Source organism: Diadema antillarum, unplaced genomic scaffold (assembly GCF_040938485.1).
Source record: "Diadema antillarum isolate AM-2024a unplaced genomic scaffold, OU_Dant_1.0 seq00000839_RagTag, whole genome shotgun sequence".
NCBI classification, from domain to species: Eukaryota; Metazoa; Echinodermata; class Echinoidea; order Diadematoida; family Diadematidae; genus Diadema; species Diadema antillarum.
This window is the reverse complement of record NW_027271715.1, coordinates 809,469-829,660: the sequence shown is the minus strand read 5'-3', so window position 1 is coordinate 829,660 and position 20,192 is coordinate 809,469. Positions and strand designations below refer to the sequence as shown.

General features: G+C 38.6%; 1 protein-coding gene across 1 annotated transcript; it reads left to right on the top strand.

Moving 5' to 3' along the window:
- Positions 1-2,362: 2,362 nt before the first annotated feature.
- LOC139740196 (uncharacterized) lies at positions 2,363-17,278 on the top strand. Its single transcript, XM_071650781.1, has 10 exons — positions 2,363-2,461; positions 3,097-3,380; positions 5,055-5,149; positions 7,546-7,593; positions 10,482-10,558; positions 11,248-11,302; positions 12,808-12,991; positions 13,841-13,956; positions 14,738-14,842; positions 17,237-17,278. The coding sequence occupies exons 2-10, from the start codon at positions 3,263-3,265 to the stop codon at positions 17,276-17,278; spliced, it is 840 nt and encodes a 279-aa protein (XP_071506882.1). The 5' UTR covers positions 2,363-2,461; positions 3,097-3,262.
- Positions 17,279-20,192: the final 2,914 nt, after the last annotated feature.

Genomic DNA, 20,192 nt, shown 5'->3' with positions numbered 1-20,192 from the left:
CATTTTACATTCCAAAAACTGCCGTTTGTGTAGCTGTATTTTTTTCACTTTGGAAATTAAGGGGGGGGGGCGCACCGTGCGCAACTGCTGGCAATTACTGGTACCAACATCAGGAGAATGGCATAGCGATTAAATGCGAGTGAGCTTGAAAATTTTGACATTTTGCAGTCCAAAAACTGCCTTTTGTAGCTATGTTCCCACATTTTCGCTTTGGAAATTAAGAGGGGAGGGGGAGGGGGCGGATCCGCCACTGGTAGTCAAGGGTGTCGGTTTATGTTCATGATTTGGGGAGGTATGACCAGCGAGGGGGCGTCGAAGTGACCAAATGGGGGAAGGATATCCAAAATCTGCACTTTAGAACATCCTCTAATACTATTGTTTGTGTTTGTGTGTGTGTGTGTGTGTTTTATATACATGAAAAAGTTAGGAAATAGCCCAGGTCAAGTCTTATTATTGGCAATGTAAGGCATTTTGATATAGACTATAGTATGTAAAGCAACACTGCAAATCATTAATGATCTAGCTTTGATATAACGAAGCGTAAGGTACAAAGGTGTACATTCTACATCACATTGCGCAACATTGCAGCGACTCTTTTTGCCGTTCGGATGTTCTGAGTACACTGCGCTTATATTCAGAATGCCAACCAGGATATCACGCTGAATCGCAATATTTTGAACAATGTTTCACGCTATAAACCTCTTTAATCATGGTTAAAAGAAATCTTAGAAAAATATCTTATTTCTTGATCCCCTTTCATGTCGATTTCAAAAGCAGTTTACTAACCCTTGAATTACCATTTTGGTAAGTTTTTTATTCTTTTTTTTTTTACCAGCGGATGGGGGGGGGGGAGCTTTGCGCCCCCCCCCCCATACACACACTTAACAGGGATCGAATGTACCACTCTTTTGCATGAAATATAAAGTATGAGGGAAGTGGCAGCAAAAATATGAAGACTTTTTGTTTTTGTTTTTGTTTGTTTGGGTTTTTTTTTCCTTTGCTTGTCAGCCGACTTTTGGCGGAAATCAGACCTTGAAAGAACGAAAAATTTTTGTTGTTGTTTCTCTTATCTTTTGATTTTCTTTCTTCTTGACTGACAGGTGATTTTGACCCCCCTCCTTTGATACATAGCATAGCCCTGAATAATGCCCAGATATATTCAATGAAATAATAATATAGATCTCCATTTCTTTGTATGTAATAAAGTACCGGTATCATCTTCCTGTAGGTATTGTATTTTTATATTGTATTGTATATTTAAGTCAATAAAGCAATCATCCCAGGGGCATCGTTCTGTTTTAATGATGGTAGGTGGGGGAGGGAGTTGGAGTTGGAATATCTGTGCGAGGGAGCGGAGCAACCGAGTGGGGGAGGGTGTGGGAGGGGGATTCCCCTCTCAGACGAGGAAGATTTTGCATTTTCAGACCTGAAATTAAGCGATCTGGTGCACACTTTTGGTAAAATTTTGGATTTACATGTTTACATGTAGGCATATACTATTTGACGTTGTCAACGTCTGGGCCATACCTTATGTCGATATTACTGTCTTTAATTGCGAGCGAGCGCTTGAGAAAATTATGTATACATTATCCTACAAGACTGTTCAGCTCTGTTACCTGTCTTGAGGCGGGCGTACGAACGTCATGCAATATGCCAAAATTGATACAATCACATTTCTGCTTCCTCCATTTTTCCCCTCAAATTTCAGGGGGGGGGGGGGGAATGATTGTACAGGCCATCCCCCCTCCATTTCAGGGGGGGGGGGGAATATATCCCCCCCATCCCCCCGGGATTTACGCCCATGCATGCATGTCGATGATGGTGCGATCTAGCGTAGCTCGAGTTAAACAGAACGCCACTTTAATACCAGCGAATGAATATTTCTGTTCATTGATAAACACTGTTTTCGATGTGTTTTTCAATAAATAATCTTTACATAATCGTTCAGAATAGTGGGCATTTAGCGAAAAATTTTTTTATCCAAAATAAACTGTGTATCTAGTGTTTATCTGGCGAAAACACTGTCTTTCAGTCATAAGCATTGATTTCCAGTAAAACATTATGTCATGAGTGATGAACAGAGTTTATAAATCGCAGTTAAACACTGGTTTATCAATCGAAAAACACTGTGCGTCAGTCGAAAAAATATTGTTTTCATCGATAAATATTGTTTTTGGCATTATTGGACTTATGGCTTGCCATATATAAAGCTGCGCACGTACAGGACTAGACTGTCCGCAAATCTGATACCCACGCACCACGTATTGTATCTGCACACTGCGATAGAGTTTATACGTACATGCAATGTACCGGTACGGATTACACGGACGTACATATTGTACATAGGGATAGTGTGTGGAGAACTGAAACGCTTTCATACTTCGTGGGAAGTGTCTTCGTCGAGCAATCATGACCTCGCTTTAACAGATGATTTGAAATGACTTATCATCTTTATCATTAGGTGAGTTACTGACCTCTGCTAATATTTTATTCACTTATATCTGTATGAATTTTGTGACCATTTAGAACCCTACGTCAGCTACGATAAGGTTCTAAACGTGTGAGGTACGTACATTTTGTACATGTACTAACGTTAGGTTGATGCACAGGATCTACTCAGTCAGTAGTAGTAGTAGTAGTAGCGTGTTCTACAACCACTCAGCACTTGTTTGTGTTTGCTCACTATGACATTAATTTTAGTATCAATCCAGCAGAGTCCTAATGTTAGTACACTAGTACGTAGTACGGCTAAACGAGGATGCGATTCATACGGTCTGTTCGCGCCCGTGTTCAACACCTTTCATTGGGCTAAAGGTTTACCACGAATACCCATAACAAACAATCTACAACATCCTATACTTGCGAGTGACTCCTGCTTGTGTTCTAAATTGGAATTATTAAAGCAAACGTGATGTTCATTAGTCTAGCTGATTTTATTGAGGTCTGGAATGAAAATGCCCCTGCTGCAAATAGAGTTGTTTACTCATACTAGTCAGACTGTAGAATTTATTATGCATGTAAAATAGAATTGGAATAACCATAATTTTAAAGATGTAGATGCTAATGTCTATTCTATCTTGTAAAAATTTCTTTCAGATGAAGTTGAGGTGCATGTAACCCACAGCAATATTTGGGTGTCAAGCTCTACATTGTGCCAAAGAGAAAAGCTTCTCTGAGCACCCTGCTGGGATAAAGAGAATAGTTTGACTGAGATAAACAAAGCATCTTCCCAGATAAGAGTGGATACTGAGGCCATTTCAGCATGGATGGCATTCTCTCGCTCGACTCCTCTGACATCAAGACTGGCATCAAGAGGAAAGATATTCTCATCAAGAAGCCACAGGTGGACCAGACAAACAGTCCTAAAATTGAGGTCAAAGGTGAGTAGACTCTGTCAGTAACATAATAATCTGCTTTGCTATCACATGGCTCAGGTTCAAAGCACAGTGAGTCTTGCTTTTCAATGCAATATGTGATACAGTGCACTCCCGCTATAACAAACATGGCTACAACGACATTCGGGTTACAACTAAGTAAAAATCCAGGCCCCAACATTATCAGCTGTTTATTTTTTATTTGTTCAGGTATAATGGAATTGCCAGTCCTCAGGATTTCATTAAACGGGAGTCCACTGTTCATATTGCCATCCAATCTGTATGGTAAAGCACTGTGTCACTCAGATTGAAGGGAATGGCGGTCCCATGTGTGAGACTTACAACCCACACCTGGAAAGGATTCTGCTCCAGCCATTCATCGCAAAGAGCAGGGGGTAAACTGATGTAGTGGTCAGCCTTTAAATAATCACAATGTATGCACCTATACACCTGCCTGGTTGGTTGGTATATTGTTTGTTTGTTTGTGTGTTTTGGTTTTGTTTTCTTTAAAAAAAAGATGATGATGACATTCCATGGGTATGCAGACAAAAATGCCACAACCTAATCTGAAATCACTTGCAAATCAGCATATAGTTCAATTGACAGTTCAATATACTCTACATTAGTTTGTCTCTATAAGTGGGAAGTAAAGAAAAAAAAAAGAAAGAAGAAAAACAAGAGTTCATTTGACAATTGCAATATTACTCTATGGTAGGGGAGAATCATAGGGATCTACACAAGTATAAATGTCTGATGCATTTTGGAGATGATGATATCAAGTTTTACTTTCTATTGTGAATGTCTTAGTTCGACCTTTTTGTGTGTCTTGGAGTTGTAAACAAGGTACAATATAAATGTATGCAGGAACATTTACATCTACTACACTAGACAACAATCAGTCAGTGACATCAACAGCTGGGCTAGGCTTCAATACTACAGTGAATCATGAAATCACAGTATTTATCCCCCCCCCCCCCCCCCCCCCCCCCCCCCGCACAGATCCTGTGATGCACTCTCTGCAGAACATATTCCCTCCACTCTTATAGCTCACCTTTAGTAATCTAGGCTAATTTGTTATGAATAAGACCAAGAAAAAATGAATTAGAGAAGAGGTTTAAAATTATGTTGGTATTACTTTTTTTCAAACATCATTACGTCACTGCGATGAACTGGCTTTTGCTCAGTGGTAGTGCAGCTGCCTGGTAAGCAGGAGGTGACACATGTTCAAATCCCTGGCTAGTTCCTCCTTTTTTCACTTGGTGTTCATGATGCAGATTGAGTATGTGTGACAAAGAAAATGATTGATCAATCAATTTGTCACATTTTTTTTTTTTAATGTCAAACAGTCATGACTTTCTGCAGAGTCTGTATTTAAAGGTCACAGGCTACATTAGAATTGCAGTGGGCTGTAATACTGTTTTAAATATCCAACATGCATGATACTATTATAGTTAAGCGTTATTCATGTAAACATTATACAAAATGTACTCTCTGTTTTTATAACTACACGTTCGGACGTTGTATCTGTTATTGAGTGTTCTCTATACGCACTTCATGTGATATCAACTCCGTATGATAGAGGTGTAGTCCAATACGAAACTGTGGTAAAGTAGTTTCTTTGAGGAATTGTTTCGTTTTTCATATGAATTCAAATCGCCTGAATTTCTCTTCCCATATTAGCTGCTCCTGCTGGTGTGATGTTCAAACTGCGGGACATTAACAAAGACTTGGTACAAGCTTGGAAAGAAGTTTTCAAAGGATGTGACCATGTAGAGGTAAGGTCTTTCACCTCCTATTTAGGAATGATGGACGGTAGTTTCTGTCAGAATAAGATGTTATGATGCAATATTCCATGAAATGTTCAGTTTCCATCCATTGATATTTAGCTGCATGAGTGTGTGTTTCTTGCAAATTATAATGTTCAGAATTTTTCCAGTAAAATGCTCACCCCACTCACTCTGTGCACTGTTCAAATGTTGACTGATTCAATTCTGCAGAAGAAAATATGCATACATGTGTGCATTGGACATGTACCTAAATCCTCACATTTTTTCATATGTATTTGTTGATTAGCATTTGGCAAAGCAAAGTTGAAATGATTCAGAGGTCCTGTGAAGCACTTTAAAGCAGAAATATCCTGAACTGCTAACAGTGTTGAGTTTGTCATGCAGAGAGAAACAACCAATGTTGCCAAACAATTGAAAAATCAACTAACAATTTCAATGCCCAGATTTAGTGCACAATAAATATGTGAATAGATTGTGATTTGCTAATATAAAGTGTAATATCATAGGCTGTATGTCTTCTGGTTGTATGATATTAAGGGAAGGAGTTATGTTAAGATCTAAAGTACATGGAACAGATCCTTCAATGTGTCTGTGTTTTGTATTACTTTCAAATGTGTGTCTACATATGAGTCAGTGTAGACCAGTGGGCTTGTGTGTGACAATGAGTCAACCATAATGCCTCACCAATAGACAGAGTTGCATTCTGTGGGCAGCCAGACGTAGCAGCTAGATCCTGACACAGGGGTACATGTAGCTACCGGTAAATCAAACTGCCTAGATGCCTCAGGAGGGTACAAACAGTGACATAGCCCCTCCCTTTCTCCCCTCCCCTCTCCTTCCATAGTCTCCATGCATAGACCTTGTGATCCATTGATATCACTCCTCTCATGTTTGTTTTGCTATTTATTTGATATCATTAAGGTGGTATAAGATACCACAAGATCATGTGTTAGTGGGCTGTCATGCAGGATGTGGTTTTGTTGTCATCATTCTTAGAGGGAAAAAATGAAAGGAAATGTAGTCATGAAAAATTTTGATAAGGTTTAGACGGATAAACCCTAGTACAGCCAGGTAGGTGAGATCCTTGACTCCAACTACTTGTTTCTGTAACTCTGCACGTATGCCTTCAAGGGTATTGATGCTCAGGATTACTAGTGTTACAGTGTAATGTGTTAAAGGTTAGAGGATGTTTGCATGTGTAACCTACGTAGAAGATGCGCTGAACAAATGTATTGAATGGTTGATTTGTATTAAAATGTTTTGCATTGATCTTACAATTATTTTGTGATTTTGATAAATGTGATGAGGTGGCAATGATAAAGATATTTTTATATCATGTGTAAAAATATATCATTTAAGCTATATTATCAAATTAATTAGTGTTACTTTCATTATCATTTTCATCATGATTTGTACTTCTGTACTACTATTATACAATGTAATTTAAGTACTAGTTTGCAAATTTCATCATCTGTTTTGTCAAAGCATTTTTAACCAAATGAACATTTTATCTTTTTTTTACTATCCTCTTCATAGAAGTGAAGACAATCCCTAGTACTGTTTGCATTAATTTGCACTTGATACATTCATTAAAAGTTCTGTGCCCTTACGAAAACTCTTTGAGACCATTATTGATGTCTCAATTGCACTGACCTTGTTTACAAGATTGACGAAACCTCCATTACTATGCCTTTCTCAGTTTCACAGGGCAATTAAGAAAATACATTCATGCCGCAGTATAGGCCACATGATTTTTTTTTCAATGTATTCACATCCACTGAAGTACATGTTGCAATAGATACTCATAAATGAGTCCTGAATGGGAATGGAAGGGTGGGTAAAGGGGGAAATTATGATCTAATGTGTCTTCAGTGATGTTGACTAGGCATTGTGATGTTTGGATAAAAACATCATTTGTTTGGATAGGACAGAACAATCTTACATGAATTTAATCTTGTACTACATTTTTGATTGTGTACACATATGCAGGGAAACCATGTTTGCTTTAATAGATTTTGGTATGAAATTATTCTGCCCTCTGCTTAGTGGTAAGGTAAGAGAAACAAAGGGAAAACTGTTGTCTCTTTCTGAGGGTTTTGCAAGTACAAAGTTGTACATGTATCGGTATATCAATGGTGTATGTATTTTGTTTCATTGATGAGATGAAAGATGCTTTAATAGCCATGTAATAGGAATAGCTTCAAGTGGGTGTTGGGCTCTAAAACTTGAGCAAGGAAACAATTTTTCAAATGAAGAGATACATCATGTGGGAGTTTACTATTCAAAATTATGATATGTATACAATCATACCACGGATGTGACTTTAAGCACAGTACTGAGTATATTCTAAACATTAATTACATATCTTTTTCTTTTGTTTGTAGGTCTCAGAGGGTGATATTTTCAAGAATGCCCCAGCTGCTGATGCAATAGTAAGTACCATGTCACATTGATACCTTTTAGAATAAATTATTGTTTTGTCCATGAAGAAGTCTTTATGGGCTCTGTGTTCTAAGAACTATCAGGCATGTCAATCCTGCAATGTTATTTATGTCTTCTCCTCATATGTTATTGATCACATTCGATAGCCCTTACAGGGTTCAAGTATATGATGCTGTTCATATCATAATCGACAAACACCGGTTGCACACTGAAAGTTTGGCCAATAAGGAATAATTGAACATTACCTCACACATATTGTTTGTAATCTTATAAACCATGCCCATTTGGATGCAGTATCAGAACTTTTTGAGTTTTCTGTTATTTTCTGTTTTTATCATTTGTGATGTACTATGATATTTGAAGAGTCAAATGTCCTGCAGAAAGGCTAACTGTCACTGTCTTTGGATAAAGCAAACCTTTTAATCCTCATTAAATAGGGATTGGGGAATCCCTTTAAAGTCACAGTGGCCTTTTTGCACCGCTGCTGCAGTGTTATACTTCAGTGGCTTGTTATAGTGTCACATCATGGCCAGTTCCAAGGGGAATTGTGAAAGGTGACCCTGCATCACAAAATAAACACAAAGTTGTAGGCCTAATTTTTATAGTCAAACTCTGAAATGATAGATTCGAAACTATAGTATTTTATACTGATCATTAATCGAAACTAGATCCTAATCCACCAAAATAATGATTTTATAGATACACCTGTATCAGTCTGTATGTGGGAGTGCCACTTAGAATTTCGTTGTTGTTGTTGCTGTTGTTGTTCTTTAAGTTATGGGTCTATGCATGTGCATGTTGTCACCCTTTATTATTCATGGAACAGAAGCGGGATTGAATCTCCACGGCAGCAACTGAAACCACTGAAAAATGACATGTATGCACCTCATGTGTCAACATCAAGAAAACCAGTGATGGACAAAAAAAAAAAAAGATAATCATCACTATGGTCATGCTACCAGACAACATGTAAGATAGAAAAATGATAACTCTGTCACCTGATACCCAAAATTAGCATGTTTTCAGACCTACTTGAATAAAAACAACCCATGCTACAAGTACTTGTGGATTTACTATATATGTGAGGCCAAGAAAGTCAATGAAATAGCTTTGCAAGATGACAAAATATGTGGCATCAAAAGATTTAATGAAGTGACTCATATCACAGACCTAGTGTAAGAATCACAATGAAATAGAATTTCCAATATGAATGCAAATAGTGGATGATGAAAATGTGCGTGTTTCATATCCGAGCAGTAATGCATTGTAAATTGACAGTGCAGTAGCAATGAACATTATGCTGTGAAGAAATTAATAGAAATGACCATGAGTGTTGTTGTGCTTTATGTAATACATAAGGGTCCTTCAAACCAAGGCTGTATTAGAGTGCCTGTAGAATGGATAATTACTATGCCTGTAGAAGTCTAGAAAATAAAAGAAAGCTTCACTTCTCATATTACAATTGTATTCCACTATTTTTTTGTTGTTGTAACGATCATACAATGTAAAGTTTGCGTTAATGTGATGTTTGGCAGAGAAATGCAAGTTACTACATTGTATGTGCTTCCATTATGGCACAATTATTTGAAGTCATAGAATTTATTCTTAAAAAATACAAAAATGAATCTAAGTCGTGCAACATCACTATTGAAAATTGATATCAGAATTTGAGAAGATAAATAAACCAACAGATGATGAGTTATTTACCGGTACTTCGCTATGCTTGGACAAATTTATCTAAGTCACTTGGCAGAAAGAACCAATATTTGCTCATTCATAACCTTGGCCACCTTGCAATCTAATTGTGATTTTCTGTTTTTGTGTATTTTTGTGCATTCAATGAAAAGACCCTCCCCCCTCAAAAAAAACAAAAAACAAAAACAAAACAAACAAAACAAAACAAAACAAAATTGCGTCCAGTATACACAGTTGGATGATGTAGAGTAGGCACCTACAGTATTATTGCTGGTAATATGTCTGCTGTGTGTGTTATTGTGCAGGGGCAATACACACAAACAAAGGATGAATGTGCTTATTTAATTAGTGTGAGTGCTGTGCAATTTGGATAGTAGTACCGTTACAAGTGATATGTGCACATGCGTTCAGCATATGATAAAGCCTACTCTGTTCTTCCATTAGCTCATTAGATCTTCATACAATGTACAGTAGTTGATACATATGTATGTTCAGGGAGGGGGATGTGTTCTAGCTAGCTATCTGATCTGTTTATTGCTCATCGCATGACATGCACTTGAAAGAAACATTGCATGTGGTCACAGTTGGCCTACAATTTTTGTGAAGCAATTTCGTATATTGCACACTGACATCACCCACTGTAATTCATTTACTCTCTACGGCTCATAATCAACTCGTGGTTTTTGCACCATTGCACGCCTCTGATGTTCAATACCATTGCCGCGCGCAATCCATCCATTGCTAGCATGCACTGAGTCACTCATTCTACTGACAACTAATCGCATTCATGTACAACTGTGCCACAAGACACTGAACAAGCATTTGTCTTTCAGAAAATGATTGCCATTTCTGTACTACATTCCTGAATCAGTGTGGACCACACCTTTAACATCCGCTGTGTTGTACATACATGTACTAGCACAATAGTGTATGGTCTTGACTCTCGCCATGGAACAAGATACAATGTATTGCACTCAGTGAAAAATGATGCACACTATTCAATTTGGCTTTGCTTCATTGAGTAGAGTGCCTCATCTTTTTGATACCTCGTGCCAAATCTGGTATCATTGCACTTGTGACCATTCACTATTTGTATATCATCAGTGTACACTGAGCCCCACACTACTATTGCTCAAATAGAAGCTGTCATTGTCTATCCATCTTGTTATATTCTTCTCCCAAGGTCTCTCCAGCCAACAGTTTTGGATACATGGATGGTGGTATCGACTTGGCCTACTCAAGACATTTTGGCTGGCAACTGTGAGTGTAAAACTGTGATTGGTTCAGATCTCATTTTGCATTTTATGCATCATTATGTGCTTTTCATTAAATATCAATGCCTTTTTTGTATATTGTGCAGTTGCTCATTGGGAAAATTATTAAACTGAAGCTGTCTGAGTATTCTTGAACTGACTTCCATGTGTGTAAAAAGTTTGACAGCAAGTGTGAAAAGGCCACAAATAGAGGTCGGAGCCTCATGACCTTTTGGAAATAATATTGTTCAGGAAAATATGCAGTCAAGCATACAGACACCAAGGTTTTACCCATACTGTAAAATGGAAACCCTCACAATTTGTTTTTGTCTCTGCACTGGACCAATATCAGTAAACTCTACCTGTTTATATTTCCACAGATGAGTGGTTTCTGTGCATTTATATTTTCCAAAAATGTTTGCACACTGTGGGAAAGTAGTGTTAATTTTCAAACTTTAAAATATGCCATGCGCATGGTTTAAGAGTTTTCATCCAAACTCAATTTTAGAACAAGATTATATCTTGCTCAACACTTTCTAATAATGACATTTCATTTAAACAAGACTCTTTACAAAAAAGAATATGGCATAGTTAACTACCACACACCTAACTGATTTTAGTTTACGGTCAGGCAACACCTTGATATTCTTGTTTCCACTTTTGACTTTCTTTCTTTTATTCTTCCAATGCAACCAGTATGAGTAGATTACAGGAGATTATAATGACCGAGAAGGATGGAGAGCTTTTAGTGGTAAGTTTGTACTTATTATCATTGTTATTATTTAAACTTAAGTTTGTACTGGAGGGATGGGAAAGGAAGTAATTGATGTGAGGCCCTCTGTTTGACATTTTCACTCTTCACTCACAACCCTACCAGAAGACTTTATTACCAGTACACAGAGCTTTCTTTTCTTGTTCTTTGTTTTATATCTGGCTTTTCAATTATCCTTGATCGATACACAATAGAGTGAATTGTTGCAACATTTCTCATACACACATGGCTTCTTGCATGTAAACATTGCTTTGCCGATTAATCTGCCTGTGCAGACTACTGTCCAAATGGCATACATCTTGACTTAATGAGGAAAAAAGGAACCAACAAAATGAATACTATATTTTACATACTACAGTCCAAAGAATGCATGTCATGGAAATGTCACATAAGCCCTGTAATTTAAAGATAATAAAAAGTTTTGGTACCTCAAAAGCTTCCCTGAATTTCCTTGTCTTGGTTTGTGTTTCAGGTTAAAGTACGTTGTCTGTGAGAATTACTCGCCCCAAAGTGCTCTCATGTCTTAGTAATCATGCAATAATGGTTTCGTACCAGAGCCGACGCTGTACAGCGTCGATAAATATTGTACGAAACCTCTGACTGCGACCAGCAGCGTGCAGCCCATTGTACGCATAGCTAACTGCGACCAGCAGCCCCATACGCATAGCGTAATGGGGCTTCGCATTGTAGCATTCAGGATCATGACAGAATTAGTATCGCGGGTAAATGTCAACTTAAAATCCAAAAATTTCTTCGATTTGAAGACTTACCAATTAAGTTGAAGTATTGAAAACAGGCTTCGAACAACGTTTGGTTCTGCCAATAGTCCCTTTCTGTTCGAATTGATGACTGAATGTGACTCGGTCGAGAGGACCTTGGGAGAGCTATACACTGGATACCATTGCCAGCGCATGCGCACACAAACATCTCATCCGTTCATGGATTTGAAATTTGTGTGCACTATGTGATGTGTTCGCATGCACTGGCTGTATACTAGTATTCAGTGTACTGTGTATGTAGCTCTCCTACAGGTCCTGTCGACCGAGTCACATTCAGACATCAATTCGAACAGAAAGGGACTATAGGCAGAACCAAACGTTGCCCGAAGCCTGTTTTCAATACGTCAACTTAATTGGTAAGTCTCTAAATTGAAGAATTTATGGGATTTTAAGTTGACATTTACCCTGCGATACTAAATCTGTCATGATCCTGAATGCTACAATGCGAAGCCCGATTACGCTATGCGTATGGGACTGCTGGTCGCTATGCGTATGGGGCTGCTGATCGCAGTTAATTGCATGATTACTAAGACATGAGAGCACTTTGGGGCGAGTAAGTCTCACAGTGTTAGTTATATGAAAGGTACTTTAACCTGAAACACAAACTAAGACAAGGAAATTCAAGGACACTTTTGAGGTACCAAAACTTTTTATTATCTTTAAACCCCTTTGCTCAATGAGATGATTGTGGTTTGTTTCCTACAGGGAGATGCAATCATCACACCGACTTGCCAACAGTTCTGGGGCAACGCTGGCAAGACATCGTGGGAGGAGTACAACCAGGGTACACCCATCAAGTACCTGATATCAGCCCCTACCATGAGGGTACCCATGGATGTCTCAGATAGTGTCAATGCTTACCTTGCCTTCAGAGCTGTCATCATAGCAGGTGAGTTAACCCTTTTTGTGCCAGGGACTTTGGACAGTGAACAGGACGTTGGCGTTCCTGTGCCAATCTGCATGCGAAGGGATAAGGTGGCCTCACACTATGCGTTTTTTTTCGATCGCAGTGCTTGCGATCTGTTGCGGTTGCCAGATTGCAATCATCGAGTCGCATAGTGTGAGCGCAACGACCGCAAGGCTTGGGGAATTTCAGCCGGTCGCAAGGGTTCGCAGAGGCAACTGCAGATGATCGCAAGGTTTTGAACATGTTCAAAATTTGACAGCAGCCGCAAAGAGGTCGCAAGGCTTGCGGACGCCTCCAAGTCGCGAGAAGTCGCATGCGGTCGAGAACCGCGTGCGACTTCTCGAAACCGCAAGCAGTCGCAAGAAAAAAACCGCAAGCAGTCGCAAGAAAAAAACCACATAGTGTGAGGCCACCTTTAAGCATCGCAGTTTGCTTGCTATGAACCTACGATGCTTAATGCCTTTGTGTACTTTGCAGGGATGCCATCCTCGTTAACAGTATTACAGTACATGTATTCCAAGGGCTGAAAAGGCTTCTTTTTTTTGTCTCAAGACAGTATTTCTATCTCCTACACTAGACATGTGTAGTAATACAATTTGGGAAAAGTAGTATTTGATATAATTATATATTTACACATATTTGACCTTCAGAATACTGCATGACTTCATGTGATTAATCATTAACATTGAGCACATTAGTTTGTAGCAGATATTGCCATAACCTGTGTTTATATTTTCATACATGTATTAAAGACAGTTGTATGTACAATATATAGAGTTAAGTACATTGAATTAAACATAAATTTGTGAATTCTCTTTGTTTTATTTCCAGTACAAAAGCACAATGCCAACACAAGTAAGACTGGTCTGCTACCTATATCCAGTGTCCTCTGCCCTGGTCTAGCCACAAACGTTGGCAGGATGCCCCCCAAGAAGTGCGCCAAGCAGGTGAGTAGGGTGTGAGTCACAGAGACAGTGTTATGATCAGGATGGAGTGTTCAAGATCAGTTAGGTCATCGGTCATCAGAGTGACCAGAGTGACCGCTTGTTGTGACAGATACTAAGACCAGTACATTCGCGTTATGTTACAGCTGTTTATTAGAAGTTTTTACCCTAGTGGATCAAAGACCGGCTACTATTCAGGTGTCAATGTACAGTTATGCCACTAGTATGGTTTTGTTTAGGCATCTTGTAGTCTTAAAGGCTTGTATCTAGTCTGGCTTTCATGATAATGTTTTCTATTTTTGTTTGTTTGGTATATGGTGTGTACAACTTTCTTTACACTTTATGTACCTCTAGAAGGCATGAATGATGTCGTGTTCTCTGAAAGGTAACATCGAAGTAAGGGGTGACTGAGAATTTTTATTTTCTTTTTAGCAGTTATTTTATAGCATTTATGCAGTCACTTGAATTTATGAAGATGATTAAGCTGTAGTTGATAAAGTTCATGTGATATGTAAGGTCAACAGTGTCACCAGAAGTTGTGATTTTCAGTTGGGTGCTTTGGAGCAGGTTTGAAATAGATTTTATGCTTGATAAGATTTTGTGTTTAAAATGCAAAATAGGGATATTGTGGGAGAGAATTGAGACTGTAACTTACAGTGTAATCAATAAGTTAGTATTCCAGTAATCCAATCATATCACTTGTAGTCCCTATAAATGAATGTCTCAAAGTTTGGTAAAAAAGGGGCAATAATTTTCTTGATGTTCAAATTATTTTGTGCTGCAGATGAAGTGTGCGTATGAAATCTATGAGCTGAAGGAAGACCAATATCTACAGAACCCTGAGAGTCTAGGAAGTGTGTGGGAACACCACCTCTACATGGCATCAAATGTGAGTAGCCACTCCTTTAATCCTCTCCATACCAAGGATTAGAGCAGCTTGTTATTTTTGAGGGAAGATTATTCTACAGAATGGACAGAGAACAGCGCACTGAAAAGTTGCTTCAAGAAATGGAATACTGCAAGAGTAGAAATTTTTATTGTGTGGAAATTTCTGTGCATTTTATGAAACTACCATGGAAATAAAGTCATACCAATTGTTGTGCATAATACTATTTTAGTATACATTGTGATTCCACAGAATTAAAAACATGCAAAATTGTTTTCACTGAGTGAGCACAAAAGTTTGCTCGTGGGAAAGTTTCCACTTTTACAGTAGGGAATCCTGTCTGAGTGCACAGACTTCATGAAGAAGGGTACCAATGCTTATTGACTAAATCCTTATGATCTTTTTGTGTTGAATGGTGTCAAATGTGGCTGAGTCTGTGGAGTGTTCAATTCTCGCTATCGCCAATGACGTAAAAAGTACCCAGATGTGGCTTTTTCGTCAAGATTAAGTGCACTTCGTGGGCAAGGGCACTTCCGGCACGGGGCATATTTTGCACAACGCTAGCGTGCGCGTACATGTACCTTACATATAGCGCCGTGCCGACCATGGATACTAGTACAGTATATAGGCGGCTGTACCGCCCGAGCCAGCGAGTGGCCAAGCCTGTCATACTCCTACACTGTAGCCCAGCGCATGCATTGCCCTAGGCCAGGCCGGCTGGCCTTGCATTAGCATGCACCACCGCACGCATATAGCTAACACATACCGGTACATCGTACTGCTTGATCATGCAATCGATATGCACATCACTGATCAGATGGACTGCATACGCTGAAAATATGCTGGAAAATATTCACCCACCTGGATACCGAAATGGAATGCCCATATTTTTTTCATTTGTTCTCTGTCGAAGTGTCGCGAACACAATCGGGAACGAACCGTGATCTCGAACTTATCCTGTCTCCGATGCAATTTCTTCCAAGCAAGTACGTAATACTACTACAATTGAACCTCTCTTATCCGGCCTCCCTTTATCCGGATCTCTCTATTATACGGACGCAATCTCGCCGTGATTTTTTTAAAAATAATTACGGGAGGAAAGGGGGATTCCCATCTCCTTGAGATCTCCTACACAAACACAATGAATTACATATACTTGATACATTTCTTAATAATTATTTAGGTAAATCATCCCAAGAATTTATAAAAGAAAATGATTTCATTCTTGCAAACATGAACCTCTATTTTGGGGTCTGTTCTGAGTGCAACAATGAAAAGGTTGCAGTATACACATTACTACATGTGGTACTACAATGGGCTACATCAGTACATGTGTATGTATATCGTGCGTATAAAGCATTGAGTCTCCCGTATCCGGCCAAATCCCTTATCCGGATGAGCCCCGGTCCCTACTTGTCCGGATACGAGAGGTTCAACTGTACTAGTAAGTTGCGCGCACGTACTGCGCTGTGGAGTCACCCGCAAACTTCACCCACGCGGCCACGTCACGTCTCGCATGCCAAGGGTCCTATTTCTGTAGAATTTTTTCATTTTTTGTCGTGCGAACAACACATGGCAGCTTCGCAGCAACAACCAATAGTCGTATTAACAGCAATTTCTTAAGAATGGAGAAATTTCAAATCATATTAAAGCTGAAATTCAAGTCGAGAAAACAGGAAGTACACATAGAATGCAGTCGGTTGTGTGTGTAAATAGCATTAGTCACGTATCACGTGCGTACGAACGGAAGTGACTTTGCTACCGGACTATCCCATAATGCACAATAAATGACGCTTAAATCAACATCCGGGTACTTTTTACGTCATTGGCGATACCGAGAATTATGAACTATAGATGACTCTCATTATTAGAATAATGAAGTCCTCAGGGCTAGCTGTTTTCTTTCGTTACATCGAAATTTCATTATATCCAAACAATAAAGTATATAGAATATGCAGACAGCAATTTTAGGAACTGAATTTCTACTTCATTGTGACAAGAGTTTCTTTATAGCTGTGTTTGTTATAAGAGGAGTATACTGTACTCTTTTGAATCGCTCTTTTCAGTAGTTCCATATTCAGCAATTGTGACAACATAGGAAATGCATTTCTAATTGCATAAAGACTGTAATATCTTCCTACCACCAAAAAACAAAACAAAAACAAAAACAAAAGAGAGAAAGGAAATCAGGAGAAAAAGCAAATGTAAAGAGAAATTATGATGTCAAATAAACTTTTGATTTACTGAATATTGCGCATGATACTAAACAATCTTCCACAAAGAAAAAAAATATTAAAAAGATAAAGAAACATTCAGAACTATCTTCTTAAAGTGTGTTCTCCATGATATTTTTCAGGTTATTCACTCATTTTCCCCGTTTTTCTGTTTATTTTGCAGGAGGAATACAACCCAGAAATCACATTTTTAGAAGAGAGCTGAGGCTGGGTAGACTGGCTTGTAGAGAGTACTATTAACTTGCTCTCCCATAAGAACTGTAAACCAGCCCACTCAACACTCTGAATGTGACGTTCCTCCTACATTGTACCACAAGCCTCGACCCTCCTGGTGGCAGAAATTACCCCTCATCTGCTCCTTCAAACAACTCCACGCCCTCCCCCTACTCCTACAACCAAGACAGGCTTTGATGACATTCGGCACATGTGATGTTGAAATTCTGAACTATGGAGCCAGTCATTACACTGTACCCGCCCTCAATGGATGGAAGCCAGCCGCTATGCATAGTACTCCTAATGAGCCTTCATATCCTCCCCAGCACCTAGGCAGCAGCGTGACGACAAGGCTGCTCCGAGTGCCCCTGCTCTCTGAGCATCAGAACTCTTTTTTTCACATTGTCAGCGTTATTCAGGAAACTGTGGAAACCCACTGATGGTACTGTGTCCTTCAAATCGACACCTGTGTGGGTGCTGCTGTCTGTCTGTATGTATGTCTGTCTGTTTATGTGTCTGTATGTGTGTATTGATCAGTTTTGATGTTTTCCTTATGAATCTGTACAGTATATCTACTCCTATGTAATTAGAATAGCCTTAACTGAGCTGGGGCTGTTCTCATCAAAATATGAAATGCTACCCAAGTTTGGTGAATACCTGCATGTTCACAATGTCTAGGCTTATGATATTACCACTCCAGCTCCACTGGCTTGTTATGGCAGGGTATTCAGAATGATGATAGTGTAAATCATGTTTGGAGTGGTCAAATAATAAATCTGTCATGCATCTCATTCACTTTTATGAGACACTGTGACGTGCTTCGCAGTAAAATATAGCTACTCATTCTAATCAACGTTTTGATGCATTCTTGAGACCATCCAACCCACATAAATACACTATATATGCACTGGTATCTATAATATCAGACAGCTTTGTGGAATCACACTCTGGCTGGCATTTATAATTATAGCAAGTGTTCAATGAGCCTCATCTATTAAAGTCATGTTGGTTTTTCTCCTCTCCTTAAAATATGAACTCAATACAATGACTAATTATGGTTTGCCTTGCAAATACCTATTTTTAACAAAATTTAGATTTGTTCTGTTAAAAGTGTGAATAGTTTTTAGCGTCAGGCATCCATTGTACATTCTTGCTCAGCCTGGATGCTTTCTTTTGGATGTCATTCTTCTCAACATTAGAAAAAAAAAGTCACAAACTGTGGAACTGTGATATTGAAATTTCTGTTGCAGAAGTACCTCTGTGCCATACCAACCTGTTGTTGTACAGCTGAAAGTTCTGTACCTGGGTCTTGTCTTCCTGGAGCCAAGCCAGATTTTTGTTTATAGACAGATTATTTTCTGACCTATATCTAAGGTTATTGAATTGTCTACCTGGGAGCAAATCACATTTTTCTTTATTTTACCAAGATCTGACATTTTTGAGATTTGTGATTTATTGAACAAGACGTATATTTGAATACCAGTACAGCCTCTGTCACTACTGTACATAGTTCTCTTTTATGTACGTAGATTTCCACTGTAAAAGGCAATACTAGATGTCATTGGTGAATGCTGTGCTTAAACTGCATGGAATTGGACGAAGCAACTGCAGTGGTACTTGATAATTTTGTGCGTGTGACCATCCTCGTTGCTAGGAAAAATCTGGCCTAAAAGCAGTGCTGCAGTAACTTGCCTTGATATCCATTTGTAAATGGATGTGGAAGAAGTTAAACATATTACCAATGCTTTAGTCATTGGAATTCCAAATAAATCAGTTTCTATGAAGATGACTGAATGCATGACGTGTGTGGAGTAGAAATCCTCTTCCTGGCTAAAGGTTGAAAGGTCTCAATAGAATGGTAACTCAGATGACAGTGTATTCTAAAAGCTGGAACTCAGTAAAATATGTGAAGTATCTAACTTCTGCTGTACAGCTAAGCCCTTGACACCACACTTATAAAGTGTGATGTTATGCCACCAGCAGGCTGCACTTTTTGTGAAAGAAAAAGATATGATTGGCACGTGGCATCATTTTTGAAATTCTGACTCATGCCTGTTACTGTATATAACATATTTTTCGTGAATTTTGCAAGTTGGGTGCTATTCTCGAATTTCACAAAAACACACATTAATTTCTCCAGTTATTAATGTAATCCTTGTTTGTGAATTTAACCACTGCAAAATTGTAAGGAAGTTGCAATTAGCAAAAAAGTACATTCACTGAGTACATGGCGTATACCGTAATCTTCCAGGGGCTAAGATATCCCGAAGTTGGTCACTTTGATTGATAAACAAAAGAAATGTTTCTAGGGACAATGTCACTTTCTTTGCAAAGTGCAATGGTAAATAAGCTTAAATTTGTATTTTATTGAGATGTGAGGGTTTTGTCTTAAGTTGAGATTTGGTGTACATAAATTTTGGAGACGTCTCAGAAGAGAGGAAACACAAGCGCTGTTGACCTTTCAGAAAGCCAGATAAACATTAGTCATTTCAAGTTCTAGATGTTATTTTAACACAGAACACAACAGATCAGGGCGTTGAAATAAGTTGTATGACCATCATTGCGCCAGGTTTAAAGACTATATTTTGTGAAGGAAAACAATTCCAAGCTTAAAGTAAGCAAGCAATGAAAAAATACAAAGAAAAAGAAATGTTTGTGTGTATTGTTTAATGTGCCAACATGAGCTAAAGTTTTGATTTGTGCTATTGCATGGTATGTGAAAGGTGGTAAGCATTCTTTGATGAATATGAAACAGATTTGGGAATACTGCACATGTGGATCACTTCCAGTCTGACAGTAAGTCCTATATAGAGGCTGGCACATGCAAATCAATCTTCATTCAACAGGGTAAATTAGAATCTCCAAGCCACTGAGATAGTGGCACAGTCAGAAGAAATGAACTTTTA

Bases quoted from the DNA above. Each gene is read 5' to 3' on its own strand.
- LOC139740196 (XM_071650781.1), top strand. From the start codon at position 3,263: ATGGATGGCATTCTCTCGCTCGACTCCTCTGACATCAAGACTGGCATC. The intron at 10,559-11,247 runs GTGAGTGTAAAA...CAATGCAACCAG, and splicing joins AGACATTTTGGCTGGCAACT to TATGAGTAGATTACAGGAGA. The intron at 11,303-12,807 runs GTAAGTTTGTAC...TGTTTCCTACAG, and splicing joins AGGATGGAGAGCTTTTAGTG to GGAGATGCAATCATCACACC.